Below are 22564 nucleotides of genomic sequence, written 5' to 3' on the forward strand. Positions count from 1 at the left end.
GATGAAATGGCAAGCACTAGCTTATCACCATGATGTCAGTGTTACTCGGTTTTGCTTTGTTTAGTTGCCCTCTCTGGGCTAATACAAGAAGCTAATGTCAGCTAAGTACTGCGAGTGCTAGAAAATGGTCTTTTTTATGTTTGGATGTTTGGCAGTAAGAAAATGGACAAAGCACATGTAATGCTGACTTGTCAGCTCAAACTCTCCCAACTCTTAGGTTTTTATATGGCTGTTAAATAATACTGTAGAGTAGATTAAGCTTTACTACTCACTATCATACTTTTATTAAACCTCTAAAATGGAATTTTACAGAAGCATTGTCTAGTTAAGTAACAAGGATAAACCTTTTCTTTGGTCATACAAAACCAGGCATTAATCCATATGCATGAAGATTAAGGCAGAAATAAGGGCAGATCTATATGGCAGTGACTTTTCTAAAAACACATTTAGAAGAAGAGTGTTGTATATTTTGTACCAGTTTCTTGTTAAGCTGTTGCCTCCTCTTGTGTCTGAGTTTCCTTGAATACAGGAAAGCAAAACAAATCGTTAACAAGGAATATAGTACTATTAATTAGAAGATTGTGCTAAAAATGTAAATTATGCTGGATGAAACACAGCCTTTCAAAAACTTGGTCATGTGCCCTTACGACTCTGTCATTTGGAGTATTCAGTAGATCCTGGACAGCTGAGTTCCTATTTGCTTAGGTCTGCAAGTTTAATTTAGAAAATGAAATGAATAAGAAGTATTGGGAAACTCCGCAAAATGAAACGGACTAGAGTTTTACGGTTGGTATGACATTGGCTTGTGTGTTGGATATCAACACAGCAGTACACCCTGGAGTGGTCATGGCTACCAATATGTGAGTATCACCAAGTTCTTGAGTCTCTTAATAAGTGCCCTTCCTTCCTTTATTTATCCTATTTATCTATACTTCCAAACTGCCTGAAACAGTAGCACAATATATTACAAGATAAAACTGCTATGAAAAAAACTCATGAGGGAAGCCTAAACATACAAGATACTAAACTTCCTTTCACTCCTTATGACCGAGTTCCTCGCTGTGGATATTACGATGTGAAAAATTATGTCAACGTGTTTTGTGCTTCCAAGTTTCACAACACAGGAGCGTAAACCAGTAAACCATACCAAGCTCTTGGATCTCCCTTTCTCTCTGCTCTCTTGGTGCCGTCTTTACAGGCTGAACACTGAGCTTCAGGGACTGATGCTGACTGAAAACGAAGGCACCTTCTAGGTAAAGAGCTGGCGATCCCACTCCCCAGTGAGAGGCAGAAAGCAATCCAGTATCTTCCTGAAAGCAACCTGGCCAGGTCTGGCACCAGGACGGCGTTGGGCTGTACTCTGTAGGACCGTGAGGCCTTCCATGGACCTCGGCCTGAGAAGGCAGCGAGGGGACACAGCTCCAAAGGCCAGGGTGCTTCTAAGTCTCCAGGAAAGCAAAGAATCCGAAACTGAGTCTTTTAATAAAAAGATCCAGTTATTGTATTGACTTTTTCAGAGAGGGAGGATAATGAGTTTTCTGTGGAACTTAATGAAGTATCGCCACAGAAGAAATTATATAATATGAAATCTTTAGACAGGATTGAAAGAGCACGTTTTGTATTTCCAGAACAGTAAAGATTCATTGCGGCTTCTCATTTCTTTAACAAACCCTGAAGTGAAAATGCTGTCTCTCCATAAATCCCAGTCTATCAGTCTGGACAGGGAGCTGCTTTATGTTTGCATTCATACAGTTTTAAAGCTGTAAAATAGTATCCACAGAATTTTCTGAAGCAATTCGTTTTTTAGTAAATCTGTAAAGAGATGTAAGGAGCAGGAAGCCTTTTGTATTTGCAGGAGGACAAAGTATCAGCCAGCAAATACAATCCAGGCAAAATGAAAATGTATTGCACATGCTGATCGTTGACTTGCAGAAGATCAGAAGGTTCTTTGCACATTAAAAAAAAGAGAGATACACATCAACAATAGGCCCAAAAACTTACAAATAATATTGCAACATTTTAGTCATGTTCTATTTGTTTTCTTTGTATCTGTGTATGTTGTTTTTTCTAGCACATTTTTGCATTTATGACTAAGATCAAAATGCAGTATTTACTTCCAAGGAATATGCAAGGCTTCAAGTAAAAGGAAATTGTTTTTCAGCAAGGCTCAGATAAGTTAAACATGAAACAGTTTTCATTATACTGTGGAAGATACTTTTGGGCAAGGATTATTACACTTTTTGCACCTTTTAGAATTGAAGATCATGTCTTGTATATGTGAATTCTACTGAATACGATTAATCCCTGAAAGCAGCCATTGAAGCCTTTGGAGAGGGGAAGGGGAAAAAAAAAAAGTTTCTCTTTTAAAGCCAAGGTTATAGTCAAGGTTAATTCAGGGTGTCACGAAAGTGTGACTGTGACAAGATTTAGTGACGATGTAAGGGCAAATTAATGCAAGATCAGTGGCCTGACTATTGATTCTTATCATGGGATCCTGCTGAAATGAAGTCATTATTTAATTACACTTTTACTTACACTATAAATGGTTCCCAGAATAGACTGCACTCGATTTTGATGTCTGCAGCTCCATCTTCACTTTTCTTTTGTGTTCATAAGTGAGTAGGGAATGGGAATAAGCACTCAAGAAAATTTTCATTTATAATACTTCACATGCAGTCATTTTCCCACAAAAAACAAGCAAGCAAATGTTTTTATTCTTCCATTCAGAATAGTCTGTGATATCAAATAATTCTGAGTACAGGAAACATGTCTTGAAACCTCTGAAGATTTTCAGATCAAAATGTCTCTAAATTTCATTCAAACAAATCAATGTTCAAATGGTCTTCTTGAGTGGTTTAAAGATTTTTTTTTTCACTGTCTCTAGAAGGAGGCTCTAAAGTCACTGTTCATACTAAAGCAAGTAACTTAACTGGGACCTACAAGAAATTAATAAGTACTTTATTGGGACTTAAGATACTACAGCAAGGGCTTTGCTATAGAAATCTATTAAGAAAGATCAAGCATCTATAAAATGACACCAACATTTTCTGAACAATCAAAATTACATTGTTTTCCTATTGTATCTTTGATTCTCTCTATCCTGAATCAGGCCTATTTGGCAAATTTGTGACTAATAAAAAGTTATCATTAATTCAGGTTTAATTTGTCTTGTGGACCAAGCCCCACATTTTGTCAAATTACACAGATCTGAAGACTCAACAATTAAGAAATTGTAACTGGCTTTCATTATAATGTTATTGTCTGAAAAATAATATGTAAAAATGGGCAGAATTCACATTTTAAATGCAGGATTATGTTTGTTGTTTTAGAACATGGAAGCATCTAATTCTGTGCTTGTATAATACATAGTACAGTGCAAACAGTCTTGCTCAGGACAAGAATCCTAAATAAGTAAAAAATGTATCGAGGCAAAAATCACAACTCAGTGGAACTCAACTTTCATAAAAAGTTGATGAGAGATTCAGTTTCCAATTAATCAAATAAAGGGAGTAAAATTAACTTTCTTGTTTTGGATTGGAGTAATAAGTAAAACCAATCTGCAGAGTTTAATCTGATCCTCATTGTATCCCACCATATTTATGAAAACTTCATCTCCACAGCCTCTTTTTTGTCTGGTATACTGTATTTTTACATTATTTTTAAATAAAGGAAAAATGAACCCACATAATTCACAGAACATAAAAGATAATAAATGTAATGCATGAAACAAACACAGCCTTCTGCAAGACAATGTACTGTAGTCTTACAGCCAAGTGTTGTTTAGCCCATGGTGTGGACTTTTCTCCTGCAAATATTAGTCTCTTTTAAAAACTTTTCCTAAGAGGGAGAGAGACATAAAAAGTCAGTGTATTAGATGAGTAAGTAATGTAATAGCTTCCTGTAATAACTATCTCTAGTTGCCACTTACTAATCAGACATTCAAAAAACAAATAAAATGCAGTGCATAAGCAGTTTGCTTGCTAGTTCGGTATCATGTGATTAGCCATTAAATGATAATACAGCAAGATCATTATGTTAAAAACCAGAAGATTAAAGAAATTTCTTTTGTCTCTTGTGCACCTATGTTCATAAGCAGTAGTGTTAAAATTTTCACATTTTCAACTACTACAGAGGGAATATATACATCTAAATTAGAGAGATAATATATAAAGGGTTTTGTTAACGCTTTTCCTCTGAATGAAGAAATCCAGCTATAGTGAAATTATTTCTGGTTCAGGTTGTCTTTCAGTGCCCTTGACAAATGTAGGGTGAGAGAGAGAGAGAGGCTGCTTTCTGTGCTTCAAAATTTCAGTCTTGGCTCGATGTGTTTCTTTTTGTCAAGCCATATTTTATTTTTTTTTATTTCTTTAACCTTTCCTCATCATAACAGGTGGCCAGCAGTTGTTTTCATCCAATCTCTAGCAGCAGCAATGTCACTGATCTCACCATTTTGTAAGTGTGTTCACGCAACCAGTCAGAAGCGTGGTGGGTAGAAGGGGAAATGGCAACGTGGCTTGTAATGGGCCAATTATAGTAGGAACCCACTTCCAGGAGTCATTTCATACGAGGAAGTATTTCTGCAGCGTTATTTTGTGCTTTGTTATGCCAATGTTATTTGCCAAAGCTGTCTTTGGGTTTTATACATGTGGTTGTAGCCAATGGACAGAACAGCAGGGTCAACTCTGGTGTTTTGGCACATAGCAAAGGCCAGGTCTGGGTCACCTGACATATCCTAATCTTGTTACTAAAACCTGACCTTTCTATATAAAGAAAAAAATCAGCCACTCTCACGGCTCTATTTTCTCTTCTCCTTGAAAGCCCAGATGTTCTCTTACACAAGGAGAAAAGGAACAAAGTCTGGGTGAAATGTGTTTCTGAGGTTGGAGGATAGTCAACAACCCACTGATCAAGACAGCAAAGAATAATACAGGAAAAGTGAAGGCAAATATATATAGTGTTTGGTGTCAACGTTAAAACAACTCCAGCTTTTTAATTTGCACAGTTTATAATAATTTCCTGATTGTTCTAACTAAAATCTGAGACACATACACCTCCTTACATCTAAGATTGACTAAGCCCTGTGTTTGTTTCTCTCCATTATCTCTAAAAGGGTTCCGAATAACTACATCAGATGTTGATGCCTAAATTGTAGATTTATATACTTAAGTGAAATTAAACCCACATCTATCTAGCTCAAAACTGATGGTAGGAATGGTCCATTCATCTGCTGTGAACCACAGGACCGTATCCACAGTGAACGAGCTGTTCCGGGGCATGGCCCAACATAACCACTGTTCACACCATCCCACTTATGAAAGGTGCTTCAAGTGCTGAACATTTTCAGGTTATTTTTGTGACCTAAGGACCAGGCCCCATGATGAGGACATGTAAAGTTGTCTTTTGCTTTTGACTTTTTCCTGGGTGTTGTATGTTGTGTTCTTCTGTTCTGGCTGCGCTGGTTGCACAAAAGCATCTGAGCATGCTCAGGGCAAAAGGCTTCCAGCACTGGGGGAACAGAGATGGGAGACACTCAGCAAGATGGGGAGCGATGCTGCAAAAAAAAAAATGGATGCAATGAGGGAAAGTTTTCCTGTGGACTAAGGGGAGACCTTATCACTTTCTACAGCTACCTGAAAGGTAGCGAGGTGGGTGTCAGTGTCTTTTCCCAAGTAACAAGTGGCCTCGAGTTGTGCCAGGAGAGGTTTAGATTGGATATTGGGAAAAATTTCTTCACCAAAAGGGTTATCAAACATTGGAGCAGGCTGCCCAGGGAAGTGGTTGAGTCACCATCCCTGGAGGTATTTAAAAGACGTGTGGATGTGGCACTTAGGGACATGGTTTAGTGGTGGACTTGGCAGTGTTAGGTTAGCAGTTGGAGTCGATGATCTTAAGGGTCTTTTCCAACCTAAATGATTCTATGACTAGTTGCAACGAGAAATCAATTTTATACTTGCTAGACTAAGTCAGAAAGAAAGTTTAGACTTTCAACTGATAGCAACCATTCCTTACCTATGCTCTTTATTCTAGAAGGTTTGCTAGCATGGAAAACTTCACATTAGAAGTGTTGTTTTTATAAGCTCTAAAAACTGTTGAAGTTCACGTCTCTTTTCCTTTAGCCTGTTTCTTTTTTTAATGTCGCTTGTTTAAGGTCCCTTGAGATGATAGAACAGTGTCCATCAAGCAAAACTTTTGACAAATCTCAGCTTATTTTATGTGATTATTTGTCTGTGGGCTGTTTATGGTATAGGTTTGTGGGACCGTGGATTGAGGTGTAGAGTGGTGGTGGCAAAATAAGGTGTAAAATAAGCAATGACAGTGAAAAAGGACTACTTTTATGCCATGGTTTTTCTCTGTGAGCTGGAAAACTGTCTTTTGATGAGAGAGGAGCAAACTGGATGTACCCAGTTGAAACTGACCTCAATAATTAATGTTGAGGCCAGCCATCAAATGGTGTTTTACTGACATGGGGAATCAGCAGGTGATCCCAGTTTGCTTCTTGGGCCAGAGATACTCATGCTGCAGAATCCAGTTACTGTTGACTTTAATTGGTTGTTATGTTTAAAGTATCTTATATAGAGATTCTGAAAATCAAGTAAGCATAAGCAAATTTACTCTTTCTCTTGCTCTGGAAGCAATCCTTTAAATCCAGGCAGTGGATGGGATGTCCAGGAGACCTTGCACAGCTGTGAACCTCACTGCACTTGCCCATGTAAATAAAAATTGGAACCTTGGTAGTTGTCAACGCAGCATCTATTCCATTCATTCCGCTGCTGTTTAAGAAAAAAAAACAGGTATCTTCTACCCTCTAATTTTTCATTAGAAATGTTTCAGCAGCATTATAAGACATAAATCTTTAAGAACTAGTATTCTGCTTAGGACATTTATTTCCAGAGATACTGTCGGAAACAATGTACTCTTTGCTGAATGGACAGACACAGTGAAATTGTACTTTTTAAAGATGGTTTGTGGTATCTGGACCAAAGTTGTCAGGTTCAGAATCTGTTTCAATATCCACCTTTAGATACACAGGACATTATCAAGTTGTGGTGTTTCTCATATCCACTGGAAAATTTGGCCTCTCTGTCAAAGTTTACAGTAGTGCTAACTTCACAGTGATATCCCTGTTGTCTTCTTCACTGAAGGTGAATGATATTACTGCACTGATGAGGAAATCTCTCCCAGCTTATGAAATACATTTGTGTTTTGGACATGACTGAGACTTTCCTTACTTTTAAAAGGTTCGGAAAGAGGTTGTGGTAGTGTAGCTGACAGTTCATCCATACCGGAGATGGTAATGATGAGACATCTTTCAGCAGGCATTATAAATGGATATCTGGCATTGAGAGTGCCTTTATGGTTTGAGCATGTTTATCCTTGTGGTTCTGGAAACCAGACCACGAGGTGGATTATATTGCTGCATATAAATTGTGTTCCAGCATGTTTTATACATCAGGTGGCTTAATCAGATAAAGACAAATGGCAATGAAATAGCTTAAATACAAATTTACTGCCAGGTAGCCAGTATACGGTGCTGTATTTTACTTTTACTGGATTTTCTGACTTAGCTGGCAGTAAATTCAGTCATTTGCCACTTAGAGACATGGGTCAAATTGTCTTTCAGTCTAATCTGTGTGGTCCTTTCAGGTTCAACATGAATGGGGGTTTTGCCATCTAGCAAGGACTGACATCTTATTTAACAAGCTATAGAACATCTATCACTTTGTTAAAGGAGAACTTGGCATGCTGGGGAAAAAATACAAAAATCCTTACCCTGGTCTGGCTGCAGGTGTATTCAGGACGAGTTCAATCCACAGCACAAATAAGCCTGTTCTAACTTATTTTGGAAAGTCTGTGAAAGTCTATTGGGAAGAGTGACACCAGCAGGGACAAGGGCAGTCACAGTTACAAGCGTTCCCCATATACACTGTGTCTCTGACCCAAGATTTCAGGAATTCTCCGTGAAGAGCATAGCTGCAGTGGCTGCACCAACCCCATGGAGTACATAGGCTCAGCGGGGTGGGTGGTGTTGTAGCCATTGATTGCATCACCAGAAGATTTGTGGAAACACCATGGATCCAGATTCCACCTAAAAAAAGCCCAAAGCACACAGGGTGGTTTTATGCCCAGGTATCACCTCCTGACACGCAGTCATGGTGTGGCCACGGTCCCTGGAAGCACTGCGGTTTTGGGTTGATGCATGAAGTGGATGGAGGAAGCGGTTACTCCTTCCCGTGCCCTCCAAATCCATTTAATAGAAAATCTTCAAGCTGAGAATGTGTCAGATATTAAAGTGATAAGAAAAGATGATGCACTTGATCTTAGTCAACAGCTGGGAAGTATGCATCTGGGACAGGGGCTTCTGTGCATACTGCAGAGCACTTCCATCCCAGTGAGGACGATACGGGATCAGTGCTTTCAAGGGCTGTTGACAGATCTAAACCATAACACATAAATGAGTGATTTCTGCACTTGAGAAAGTGAGAACTGTAAATCAGACAATTACAGTAGTTTGTAGTGATAACTGAAATTGTTGGAATTTAAGCTACTATGGCAAAATGTCTGAGCAAAAGAAAATAATCTTAGGCTATATTTTTTCCCAGTTTAGTATCTTCTTTTAATTTTCATATTCATAGATCTGCTGCCTTTTAGGTCCTAGTCAGTCCAACACAGAATGCATTTTCTTTCTCAGTTTTGGATAAAGAAAAGAAAATTTAAACAACAGCTTACCTGCTGATAATTTATGAAGAACAAAATATTAAAATGAATGTTTTCATAAGCTTGTAGACTCTACTTCTGTTTGGTACATCAGCTTAAAATTCATGGTAGAGTAAATGAAGATTTAATAGTAAATTTCACAGTAATTCTATCACTAGATAAAAGGAAAAACGAAATCTGATTGTCAGATATATTTTGATAGTGTAGGTTTTGATCTGCTTCCTCCAGGCATGAACAAATAACCAGTTTAAACTCAACAAATTTTCTTTCATTGGGTACTTGCTTATTTTGAACCAATGCTACACTGTCCTTACTTTCCATTAGCATATTTTCCAAAAATTATAGTACCTAAGCTATAATTTTATAATACTAGGTATAACAGAGGCATTTTGCTGTTGCAGTTCACCCTTCTGTTAACTATCAGTGAACAAGACAATGCATCTAATTTTACTACATGATTTTAGGTTTTGTATCTTTATGTGGACATGAGTGTGAAGGAGGAAGAAGTTGGATCTTTTACACAGGACTAGTTTGTTTTAATACAATCCAATAAAACATTCTCAGGGAAATTATATACTTGACTTCATATCATACAGTCATCCAGTGCTAGTACTTTGGACCATGTTTTTCTTTAGTGCACAACTCAGAGACAAAACACTGAAAAGCATCCCTGTTCTTACTGTAGAGACGTTAATTCCCCTAACTATTCTTGATTTAATCACCTTCCTATGTTTCTCTTACAGTGACTTGGAAGTAGGACATACAGACGCTAGTGAGCATCCCTCTGTTGTTACATTTTGTGTCAGTAGGGATGCAGTTATCAGGAAGGGATTTGAAAGAAAATAAAAGAAGATAAAAGAAAATCAAATAATGCTTAAATGATGGGATGAAGATGCAAATTTACTTTCTACTGTGCAGTTCCAAAAGCTGCAAGTGCGATACTCAGCAGAAATGTGGGCACAAATCCCATAAACAGGTCATTCCAGACCATAGTCATCATCCCAAGGTGCACTTGAGCATCTGTTAAATATTTTATATATGGTATTTATATTTACAAGTAGCTTTGTGAATATCTAACAAGAGCATTTGAAAGACCATAAAAGAGGAAATGTTAACATGGAGCTATAAGGTGATCTCACATGATTTGGGCCCACATAATGCAGTGGGCATTTATGGATCCTATAAATAGATGTTGAGCTATTTATAAAGCATCCCTCTGCTTCCGTGCTACCCTGAATATATGACCAAGACATTGTGTATTGTATTGAGGAGCCTGTGGTTGATTATTAGAACCCAGCAATGTATCTGACTAGGTCCTTGCTGGGATACCTGAAAGACCTGACACGCTTCTTCACTTTAGAAGTCAGGAAAATAGTTTAAGATGTTCCCTTTCAATCTCTGTACTTGCATATGATCCACACAGACTTTGTTTTACTGTCCTGTCTATTGTGCTCCCTCTTGTGCTTCATTCACATCATGAAATGAAACAGCAGCATAAGCAAAGTGTTATATTCTGTTGTGTCCCAAAGAACCAAAATCCTGCTTTCTACTGGGCTGGAGGGTCTTCAGCAAATAGTCTTTAAAGCAGGCTTTGCATTCCTTGCTGATGTGATGACTGTATTTTTGCATGCATCTTGTCTCTCACAAGGTGTGACCAGCTTATTGCTAACAATCAGATTTAATGTTTCATTTCAAAACCCAGCACTCTGTTATTTGGCCTTTTGAATTTCATGGAGAAGGACCAAGAATATGGGCAACTTGAGAAATCATGTTTTGTTTCTATGGAGATGCCTTTGCTTTTTTTCCAAATCGCCCAGGGCTGCTTATGGGATTTTACCCTTTGAACTCACTTGAAAAACGTTCAGTGCAGGAATATGATGAAGCTTATCAAGTAGACAAAGCTATCAACCTTGGAGTTGCCTGCTTTGCTATCCCTACAATTCTGTTTCTCTCTCTAGTAGAATACCCTCCTTTTAGTACTAGTCTACCCAGTCCCTACCCTTTAGTCACTGCCTATATGCAGCCCAGACCATTCGCAGGTCATGCGGGAAGGCACCTGCAAGGAATCTGCATATCCTTACCTGCTGTGCCTAAGGGACTCCCATTGTCAACACATTGATCACCTTACTATAAATTTTAAAGTGTCTTTTGCATCATGACTCCGTCCGTGTTTCTTAGAGAAGGAAGGAGCTGGAACATGTTGGGTCGATCTGTTGTCACTTGTCACCTCAAATTATTGCATAACTTAACATTGACCAAGGCTGCCAATATTATGTATGCATTTATTTCTTTCTCATCAGGGCTGGTGTGTTCTTGCTGACACTGCACAAGTAAGACATCCCACAGGCCTCTGCACCACTCTGAGCTTCATGCCCCTTTTAAGTCAGTAAAACAATTCACAGGTCAGTGAACAGAGAACAAGACTTACTTGAGAGTACTTACGAGTGATCAGGACAGTTTTGCTGCTCTCTCTATTTGAGAGAACTGATTTTCTTCTCAGGTGCTTTTCTGGTTTGCACTGTGAATCACAGGCAGTCGGCAAGGCTGCTCTCAGGTACGTAGTATGCATTTCAAGCTTCTTGGCTGTTGTAAGTAGGACTGACTTTGACCGTTCTTCACATCGTTTTCTTATCCAGGTACTGCTGCACAACATGTCTAACTGCTCAATTCGATCATTATCTCCTGCTGCTGCAGTTCTCTTTTTCTATCTCAACCCTTTCTCAGAGTTTTCCCTCCTGCTTATCTGGGGGTTTCATTTCCAGATTATCAAGGACCTCCTCTTCTATTTCTGATTTGTACCTGGGCAATACTTAATTTACTTCTCTGCAACATTTTTTTTTCCTCCCAGTGAGCACAAAGCCACTTTTGCTCGATTATGCAGAGCCCAGTCTGGCATTTTTTCCTCACCATTCTTTCTTAATGCCTCTTTCAACTTGGCTCTTCTTCTGACTGTTCTACAAGGCACCTGCACATCATTGCTCAGTAACATCCTTCTGCTTTTCTAGTTGGAAAAAACAGTTGATTCTTCTTGCTTAACTTTAAACGTATGCATGAAGATATTTGCACATGGATTAGTCACTATAGCACCACAAGAGAGAGTAATAAGCATCTATTTTAGATGTCTGATTTTAGGTTGAAGTTAATCTGTTTTGTAAGGGAGCCTAGGTCAGATTTTGATATCTGTGTCTAGTTGAGCAAATCATACTAAGGACCTCTTCTAAAATGCTGGACTTTATGGATCTTTTTGCTCCCCAAATTACTTGAAGTAGCCAGTTTCAGGCGGTTTTCTGACCCTGTTGCTCACAGTCATGTCCTATTCTATTTTCAGCCTTGGAAAATTTAGCACAGGCATTCCTTTTACACCAAGGCCCTCTTATCTGGTGGAGGCTGTAGACTTTTCTACATAAGGCTAGAAGAAATGAGCACACTCCCTTTTAAGTGAGATGCAGTGGTTCTTTTCTCTGGGAGGAAAGCAGAGGATCTGCTTTTTTTATTAAGAGAGTGCCTTAAAGTTTATGTTCCAGAAGAGAACGTGGGATTTGAAAAGCCTAAGAGCTGTGAGATTCCTTCCTTATTTCTGTGTAACAGAAAACTTCTCATCTCCTGGGAGTGGAAGGAAGAAATTATTTCAACGATTTTTCACCTTAGCTTTGCCCTTGAAATGCTGGGAAAATAACAGATGGAATCCATACCTCAAATTCTATTTAATGTGGGCTTACTCTAACAACAGATGAGAAAGATAAATATTTTTCCAGTAAATTTGCTGGGCAGATTTTTCCACTCAGTAATATCTCATGGGATGTAAACCTCCATATCCTGGAGTGTTTTCTCAGTTTGCACTGTTTTCAGTCTAAGAAATTCTCGTTTTAATCATATTTGTAATCAAACAGCATTTTTCCACCCAGTTTCTTTGAAATTGATTATGTCTCTGACAGGTAAAATGGGATTTAAGAAGAACATTTTAATATTTACATCTGAGCATTCAAACATTTTATTTTGTAAAAACTTAAATTGTAAAAAAAAAAATTGGGTTTAAAGCATTACTCAGAAGTGATTCAAGAGATTAAAAAAATAGCTTTACACCAAATATCCTTGTGACTGCAGATTTTCAAGTGGTTTTCTAAATTTGGATTTTCTCTATTCAGATAATGTGATAAGTAATTTTCCTAGTTTCCTAAAAATAGGAGAAGCTATTCTTTTCCTCTGTAGAGGTTCTGTCTCACCCAAGTAAACATCCGAACATTTTGTCCTTCTGTTTTTTGCCCTTGACTTCTGTGGGGAAATTTTGAAATTCCACAGTTCATCTCTGTAACAATGATTTACGATTTGATGTACAACCTCCTGATGTAATCACTTAGAGACTTGCAGTCCTTATTCTTCTACAGCTAGTTTCAGAATTACATGTTATGTTAACTTAGGCAAGTCACAGATGAGAGCGATACTTATGAGCAGTGTTGAAAAATTCTGGTGCATAACTTTTAAGGTTTAGTCCATTTAAATACCTTTAAAAATTGCTTGTGCGGTTTCATTTTTTCATCTGTAAAATGGAGGACCAATATTTGTCCACCTTCCAGAACTATACACATGCTGGAATACAACTATAGACATACTGAGCTGCCCAAATAGTATGAAAAATGCCTCAAATTTTAATAGCTGTTGAAAAGAAATCCAGTTGCCATATTTCTCATGATTTCAAAATCATAGGTAATGGAAAAGGACATATCAGCTGGACAAGAACAATGGCTAAATGTTCCTCTTCTTGTAGAAAAAAATAAGGTGGTTCTTCTGAGTTGCAGTGTGGTAAGTGTTTAATGCTGCACAGTTTGTATCAGATAATAAATCTGTAATTTCTTTTTTACATTAAAAAACTTTTCTATGGTTCAACTATATTGCCCTAAAATTGTTTCTAATAGTTTAATGAGCATATTGAACTGTAAATTTTATATTTTCTGGGAAAATATTTTTATATGAAAATATTAAAATTAAATTTGCCATGTTTTATCTCATCATATTCTCGTGATATACTATCCAAGAATTGTCAGAATCTTGCAGCTGTTTAACTGGCTGTAGTGTTTTATTTTGGTATAATTCAAGCACAAAGTCAAAGACACTAGTACAAAGCTGTAGTACTCAAACCAGGTCTTCTACTTTTCAGTTATCTGGGATGCTATGAATTGTTAAAAAGATAGCTATTTTTATCTTTAGGAGGTTAGTATTAGACTAGACTTTTGGTTTATATAAGCAAGTGTTCTCAAATTGACCTTCTACAACATACATTCCCAATTGAGTATGGCTGATGCAGTATTTCCATTTTTATATCAGATTGTGCTATAAAAGCAGTGAACTGAGATCTTAGCATCTAAGAGCCAGACTGAAACAATGAGAAGTACTTCAATAAAGCATTCAAGTATCTTATGAATATTTCTACGTAGTTCTAATTAGATACACACAGACACATTTTCAGCTGAAATCTGCTGAAAAGAGCTTGCTTGATATCTAGGTTATTAAATGAAATCAGCAGTAACAGAGTGCTCATGAAAATAGCCAAAATATGGACAAGGACAAAAATGAATCACTTGGATCCAACAGTAAGCAAATCTTGTTTGAAGAAAAGAAAGAGCAAAAGGAAAAAAACATCATTGCCAGCTAATACTGCTTTCCCCAGTATTAAAAACAAACAACAGTGATAAAAATCAATAGGGAGTAATTGTAACATGTTGAGAAGATAGTGTCAAAGATATATGACTAAAAGTAGTGAGTGATTGGACTGAAGTTTAGTCTTTGTACTGAAGTTAATTAAAGATGAAAGGAAAGGAAAAAGGACCTGTAGCTCTTAGAATGGGTGATCCGAAGGTTTGCGGCAATGCTGTGTACTTCATGATACATCTCGGTCTGATGACAGTTACATCACTGTTACAATGGTTGATCAGAAATGATGTTTTTGTGTTTAGGAAAAGTTCCTTCAGTTCTAGCAGGTTGAATGCAATAATCAGCAAATCTTAAAGGTTTTTCTTCTTCCCTCCCTTCTGAAATCACAAGCATGAACTTCTAATCCTTATGTCCCATTTGATTTTAGATATAATTTTGGATAGAAATACTAGAATTGTACTGTGGAATTTTTTGGACAGGAAGCACTAGAATTGGACTATGGAGTTGTCCACAGATATATCAACTTTTTGGTGGAAGAATGTGGGGGGACTGATACTCTTAGCAGAGTTTGCATTTCTCTTGGAGTTGGTCGAGACATGCCAATGTATTCAAGATCAAACTCTGACCTGGCCACATACGTAAGCATTTTATTGTTATTACCCTCGTCCTATTTGAAACTCTTGAGATAATTAGGCTATGGACAAAATTATACTTGGGAAACTTAGCTCATTTTTCCATCATTAAGTTGTAGATGGACTACACAGAGATCCAAAAAGTGACTTAAGGATGTCAGTGCCCCAGTTTCTCAGACAGTGCATCATGCCTGCGCAGGACACACAACATCAGCTTGCTGAGTGGAGAGCTGGATCGTTTAACCAACACACAAGTGCTAAAGACAGGGATTCATTTCAAAACTCTCTCCAATTATGGACCATTTACATGGGATTGCAGGAATACACCTCACCCTCTTGTATAAAGCAAAGCGTATGATACCTTGTTTTGAACACCAAGTGGGAAGGAAGTAGAAGTTTCCACTTTTTATCCAGCAGCCTGGTTGTTAATGCATTCGTAAAGCTTGTGAGAAATAAAATGCAATTCTCTTCTCCTTCCCAGACTATGGGTTGTTCTAGTGTAGAGGCATTTTAAAACAGTATCTACTACCTGGGCCAGTTGGCTAGAAATCAACTGGTTCCTCCTGGCAGCTTCACCCCAAGGTCTTCATCCTAAGGAGTGACTCTGTGTAATTCCAAATGGGATCAGTTCCTTTGGGTGCATAGGAAATGTAGGAAGGAGTTGTGTCCCCTGTTGTGGTCTCTGGGGTGGCACTGAGTTTTGATTCCTTTTGCTCATATTTGACAGATTTTATTATGTGCCAAGAAATGACAGGATCTGGACCTAAGTATGGCTTTATGCTGTGAGTTTAGGTACATTCAATATTACTTTGGAAGAACACCCCTACTTTATTACCAGACAACATATACCAGCTACTTCAGGAAGAAATCACCTATAAATACAACTAGAGAAACTGCATGTCAGTACATTTGATCCTTCTAAAGGTGACCAGTTGTTTAATCAGTTTGTCTGATTTTTTTGTATCAGAAAAAATATTTATGTTTGTTTACCTGACAAAGCCAAGGCTTTTGATTATAAAAGCAGGTCAAATACATAACAAAGCAGTCTTTGGAAATGCAGTGTTAGAAGAGAGTACAATTTCATGGCTTTTACCCAAAGAAGTTCTCTCCTCAATTATTTATATTTGCAAGTTCACCATTGCAAAATCTGTCTTCTAGATGAAATAATATTCCTCCTAGAATTTCTGAAGGGGGAGAACAAGTGTTCAGTAATGAAGCCCTTAAGAATCTTGCTTTTGGGTTTTTTTTGCATGTATGCAAAAACATACATTTAGATAAAGTTGAAGCTGTCAGGAAATGTTACAGAAAGCAGTAATGTAACATGTCCTGCAGCTACTAGGCTCAATCAAAGCTCAGAAAGGCACTTTTCTGATGTGCTGTATTCCACGTATGCTTACACTAAAATGAAGATGTCCTAGTCAGTAAGGGAGACAGCACGATATAATTAATGACTCCTCTATAGCAGTTTCCCCAGTTATGTCACTGAGTGTGATCTGATTGATTTATAATATATCATTTACATAAGGACTAGTTATTTCTAAACTTTGAAGTCTATGCAAATTTCTCTGCTGCGATTAGCATAGAGCCAATTGCAATGTATTTTAAAAGAAAAAAAAAGAAAAAAAACCCCACCAAACCAGCTATATCCATCCACAAATGTTAGTTTACAGAAAAAATGCTGAAACTCCTGAGCTGAGGAACAGCTATCCTCAGCAAATGCAAGTTTGGAATACTTCTGAATGAAATTAATATCTGCCCTTTGACTGGTCTGCAGAAAAGTATTATTAGGTGTGAGAGACGCTGAATTTTTTAATTTTTTTAAGATGGGAATGAGAAATGGGCTTTGAAAATACATTTCATAGAATTTGCCAGCAGCAAGAAGTAGCAAGCCAATTATGGGTGGTTGAAAATCAACTTTCTGTGATAATCTCTAGATTTCATGTGTTCATAGCTTTCTGAAATACTCATACTCTAAGCTGAATATTTATCATGTTTGGTTTTGTACCAAGATTTCAGAACGTTAGAGTAAAAATCGATTATTTTTTGCATGAAAGTGCAACTTTAGCTGTTGTTGAGGGAGGAGAAAGACCTGACTGTATTCTCTGAAAATAAAGATACAGAAAAAACAGCTGAAGCTGAGAACTGAAACTTAGCTGCTCACCAAAGGCTAGATTCACAAAGGCACTTAACTGCTGTAACACAGCATTTAACTTTTAGCCTTCAGACTTCCAAAGTAGCCGAGTTAGTTTAATGTTTCCCTGTGCCACAAGTGGGAAGGGTTGGTCACCTACAGGTCCATCCGTACTGCTAAGTGACAGGGGAAGAGGGAGCAAGCTTGAGAACAGGGCTCACCGCGTGCTGGGGTCACCGGTTACTTGTTAGCTCTCCTCCTGGCTGTGTGTCGGACCTCTCCACCTGGCTCTCGCCGTGCAGTGCCTGGGCACTGTTTGGAGGGCAGAGACCACCTCCAGAAAGCTGCATCAAGACACCAGTCTTGTTTTGGTCCCCTCCCTTCTTTCCAACGCTAAGCCAAGTGTAGTCTAAGCGCTATCAGACGTAACCTCCCGTCTCACTTCAAAACGTGCAACGTGACATTAAGCTACTCCCATCGCCTGCAGTACTGCCTTCCTGTTATTCCAAACACTTTGAGCTGAAACATAACCACACAAAATAATTATTATGTATTTTAGTCACTCAGGCACCAGGTGGGACCCAGAGGAGACGTAGTGCCAAATACTATGTAGTAGTATGGGATGTGGCCAGCTTGGAGCAGAAGGTGCTAGCAGTAAGCAATGGGAATGTAAGCCAGTCCCTGCCACTTGGCCTCAGAGCATCTGATCTGTGCCTCTATTTATTTCAGCAGCGTAGCATCTTCTGAAACACAGGTCTGCAACATCCAGCTTGGTCAGCAAGGAGCTGCTTGTGTTGGTCTTTGCCAGAGGCCGATACAGATATGTCAGAGGCAGATAGAGACATGTCAGAGGCTCCTGTAGAAATTTTCTCCATCTGCTTTCTGCTTGGAGTCACAGCTTGGCCTTTTATCTTAAAAAATATTACTATTCTCTGAACAGAAGCAGGGCACCTTCCCTTCTTATAAAAATGCTGTTGATGATGCCACCATTTTGTACGGGGGATATTAAAACATTCAGATAAGATATGAGACACCTGGGTCCTCCTCATTCTTTTTGAGTGGTAAGAATTTATCCTGACTACTTCGCAGTGGACTGTGTCTGGGAGGACTCTGGTTAAAGCTGTTCTGTAATGCGAGAAGGATCCAAGATTCACTGGGCCACTGTAAACAGGTATTCTAACTGGCCTTTAGGGTCCTGTCCTAGCAGATCGGGCATATGATCTGGACCTCCGGCAGAGAAAGACATGATAGCTAGTTACCTCTCAGACTACACTTGTGATAAAATAAGGCTTGCATAAGTATTTATGATATTTGATTATGATAATATAAAGACAGGGATTGTCTTCTCTCCTCTAGCTATGCTTTTCAGGAATGAAATTGCCAGGAAGTTTTTGTGCAAGGTCAAGATCCTATAGGTATATGTGCTGTCAGCACAAATACAAAAGTGGGCTTGGGAAGGTGCGGATGGGAGAACATGTGGATTCCAGCTGAACTTAGGCGTCAACCAGGTGCTGACAACCTTGCGTCGACAAGACTTCTGGGCCTGGGAAGAAGCATAATTTTAAGCATGAAAGGAACTTTGCTGATAAAACTCTCATGTGCCCACAGATAGAAACATCTCTGGCTTTAAGCAGCAATTTCAAATTTTGAAAAGTCCATTGTTGACCATAAGTATATGTATTCTGCTTACGTCCCGCTTTTTGTGCTAATCTTTGTGTAAAAATGGGCGTGTTCTAGGTTTAGAGGTATAAAGATAAAACAGTCGGATAAGTGACTCTAAAAAGTAGTTCTGAGCAGTGGAAATAACAAAGTCCAGCTTTCCTTGTATTTGGATTTTCTGCTGTTTAATAAGGTGAAATTTCCCCCTGGTGCTTTTTTTAACCCATGGGTCATTCATAGCATCATTCCTCCACGTGGATTCTTTGATATCTGTGAGGAACTGACCTCATGCTTTAGCCTTTTCCTCAATAAAGGCAGTAAGAGCCTCTCTTCTCTTTTTCTCCCAGCTGTCTATTTTGAAAAAACTTGTAGGATCTTAATGTACTGAGACCTGAAGTCCTCAGTCAAATTTGATTGAAATTGGCTGATGGTTCAAAAGCTATTGGAAAAGGATGGATAAATATACCTTCACACACACCATCAGAGTGTTGTGCTAGTAAAGTGCATTTCCCTTGGAAACCAAGGCAAAAATCACTTCTGAGCATACTCAGAAGCATCTGCTGTAACTCTTTAACAGAGCCATTTTCATGTAAAAATGTCCAGTGTAAAGAGTATGTTCTGCATAGTTCTCTAAAAATCAGTGATTTAACATCACAACGGGAGAAAGAAATTCCAGAGAAAAAGAAAAGAAGTGCCATTTTAGTATAATCCTGATAATACAAACCACATCAGTCAGTTTAGCATGTACTGTTATAGTGCAAAGCCAGATTCATGCCTTCAGCACAAGCTACCATGAATACAGAAAAACAGTTTAATCTCTTCAAATTCATATTAGAAGCGTTGCATTTATTCATAAACCAACAGAATGAGTGAAAGGAGTGCCATCGCTTTGCACCCTCCTGTCCAGGAATTTTGAAATCACCGAGGAACCTGTAGCCCTTTGTCATTGCTCTGGATTGTCACTCCAGCACAAGAAACTTGTGCTCCACTGCACCATGACAAGATGCTTTTGCAAGTAGTACCTAACGTGCACTTTTAATACAAGATAGAATTTCTGGCCTGAAAACGTACATTGTAGTAGTACATACAATTTTAAAAGTCTGAGGTGAAACAATTAAATATGGAAACGAGAGGGCAAGGGAAATAAAATTTACACAAGGAACTTCACATGGTTGTCAAATGTGACCAATTTGAGTGGTTTAAATTTAGATATGGAGGATTCAGTGGATGTTGTCCAGAAGATGATTTATCCTACCCTTCAAGAGGTGGGATAAAGAAACGATGCAAAAAGAACCGATTTCTCTCCACTGAACACGGAAGGCACATTGCTGAATAGATGCCCCCAGCATTTTGATGACTAAAAAAGATAAGGTGAAGGATCATTAGAAATAATGGAGAAGCCTTATGCAAAAACCTTTCCCTAACCTCCACTCTCCCTCTCCAGGAAACCCGTACACTTCTAGTGCAAACTCTAACACATATCACTAAAAATTTGTATCTACATACTACTTCCTTCTGTCAGCCATGCCCAGTGTTAATGACTTTGACTGGAAACCCTAAACTCATTGGGTGTCTTTCCATTGACTCTGGTGGCTGGTTTAAGTTCAATATGTGCAGCCAAGTTGTGCCATGCTGATATGTAAATTGAAATGCATTAGACTGTTGTCTACAATGCTTTTTGTCACTCGAGATGTTGCAAGCATATCAAAAAGCCCTGTCTGATCTCTTTATGAAATTGTCTGAGAAGAGAAGGATATTTTTGTCTGAAAACAGAATGATATCCCTTTGTCATGGTGCAGTTCTGAATAATTTCATAGAAATCATCAAGATTATCCTGGATTTACTGTGCTTTAATAAAGAGGAGAATCTGATCCAGTGACGGTGTGACTGACAGTTCTAGCTTCAGTAGGAAGAGCGTGGGGTCTCCTCAGGAACCTCCGTGTTGGGATCAGTCAGTTACTGTCCAGCTGATTCCCTGGTGTTTTTCCTTCGCTTTCCAGTAGACTTGGTGTGGGAGGGCTGGGGAGGCAAGCACTGCCATCGGTAGGGAGGTGTTGATTTTTGCATTCCTGAACATAGCTGCTGGCTGTGCTAAATGAAGATAATTGGCAGGAATCGATTAGTCTCATAGGAGGGTGTTATTAAGGGTTGAGCTCTTTTCACAAATTGCCCCTTCTGCACTTATTGCTCGAGAGGCATAATCTCAGCGATCCCGAAATTCGCAGAACAGGAGATTGATTTCCTCCTTTTTCTTTTTCTTTCCCCCCCTTAAACTCTGCAGGTCAGCCCCACCCCAGGGTGCATCCGAGCGTTAATGAAGATGTTGTACTGCCCTTACTGCAGAGGACTTCCCACTGTGAAACCTTGCAACAACTATTGCCTCAATGTAATGAAGGGCTGCCTAGCAAATCAGGCTGATTTGGATACTGAGTGGAATCTGTTCATAGGTAAGAAGAGTTTACATATTAGTGGAAGGAAATGCTGGTAATAGCAAACATTTGCAGAGTTTTGTGAGGTTAGAAGACACTGTTGGTCAATATTCGCAATGAAGCAACTGCAGATGCACCTCACTTTCTAATTGACCTTCCTGGCTTGCAGTAAAAAACGACTCTTCCCCCTCCCCGAGCCAGTCACATTTCGTATTATTTCAAAAGGAATGGTGTGGTGTTACGGCTTCTGAGCTGAATTATTATTACATGGTATGTGAAATGTTGAGAAGGCTTTGGTTAAGGATTTGATAACAAGCTTAACATGGCAGAAATAGTATATATTACAGCTGAAAACAAGGCTCTTGCAAGCTGAGAAGATAATAACATTGTATAACATCCAGTCAACATAAATCACAACAGCTGCTGTTCTTAATTCTGGTAGTATATAAGCAAAAAACTTAAAAAGTTACATACATGAGAAATTATTAATTCCTTGTTCTTGATTAAAATATGTTAATGTCTCCCTTTCAGTGTGCTGAATAGAAAGTACCAAACATGCAATCAAAATGTTAGAATGGAGCATAGAATATGTATTTAAGGAAAACTGCTACTACAGTTTTATTCACTAATTCTTCACTCAAGTAAACTAAGAAAAAACATGAAAGAAATCTCCTTTAAACAGCTATTCAGATATTCCATAGCAAAAAAAAAAACCTCCCAGAAGAATAACATTTAACAAGAAGTAAGAGTTTCAAGGTGCTTTTGATGATACACAGGTTGGGATGAGGAATTAGACAAGGCTAATGATAATATAGAAAGAACAGAAATAGCTAGTTACACCAGTCACTAATGAGCACCATAGCCTAGACTGGATTTCATGAAGATAAAAGCAGCTGGAAAACATGGGATAAAGCTCTCTTTATTGCAACCAAAGAAAGGAAATGTTATTTTCTACTTTTGGAAAGACAAGATATGAGCAATCGCATTTTGCTTAATTTCAAACCGCACTGACCAATGTGACTTTGAAAATTTGACTCTGACTCATTCATGGATTTTCACTTTACTCAGCAGAGAGGTAGTGCAAGATGGATAGGGAGAAGAAAACAGGATGAAAAATGAATCAGAGTATGAAAAGTGAAAAACAGCATTGAGTGTGCTATAAAAAGAGCATAAGCCAAAAATGCAAACAGCAATAATAAACAAATGATGCAAATAAACATGCCTTGTACTGGTTAAAGGAGCTGACATCAGAAGCAGTGCTGCATGGAGGGATATCTGTGGGATTACTGGTATGAAAGGAAGAGTCAGTTCATCATCAGAAAGCTAAGTAGGGGCTGATGGGAACACAA

The 22564-nt window shown here is 38.4% G+C and overlaps 1 protein-coding gene across 1 annotated transcript in view; it reads left to right on the forward strand.

The window, feature by feature from the left end:
• The window catches only part of LOC104840535 (glypican-6-like), a 475472-nt gene that overhangs the window by 304023 nt on the left and 148885 nt on the right, over window positions 1-22564 (forward strand). Inside the window, exon 3 of the mRNA XM_010581508.1 lies at window positions 21068-21233. Coding sequence (XP_010579810.1) covers window positions 21068-21233 — 166 coding nt within the window. The remainder of the gene's footprint in view (window positions 1-21067; window positions 21234-22564) is intronic.

The sequence above is a fragment of the Haliaeetus leucocephalus genome, unplaced genomic scaffold, assembly GCF_000737465.1.
Source record: "Haliaeetus leucocephalus isolate CR32 unplaced genomic scaffold, Haliaeetus_leucocephalus-4.0 Scaffold784, whole genome shotgun sequence".
Lineage (NCBI taxonomy): Eukaryota > Metazoa > Chordata > Aves > Accipitriformes > Accipitridae > Haliaeetus > Haliaeetus leucocephalus.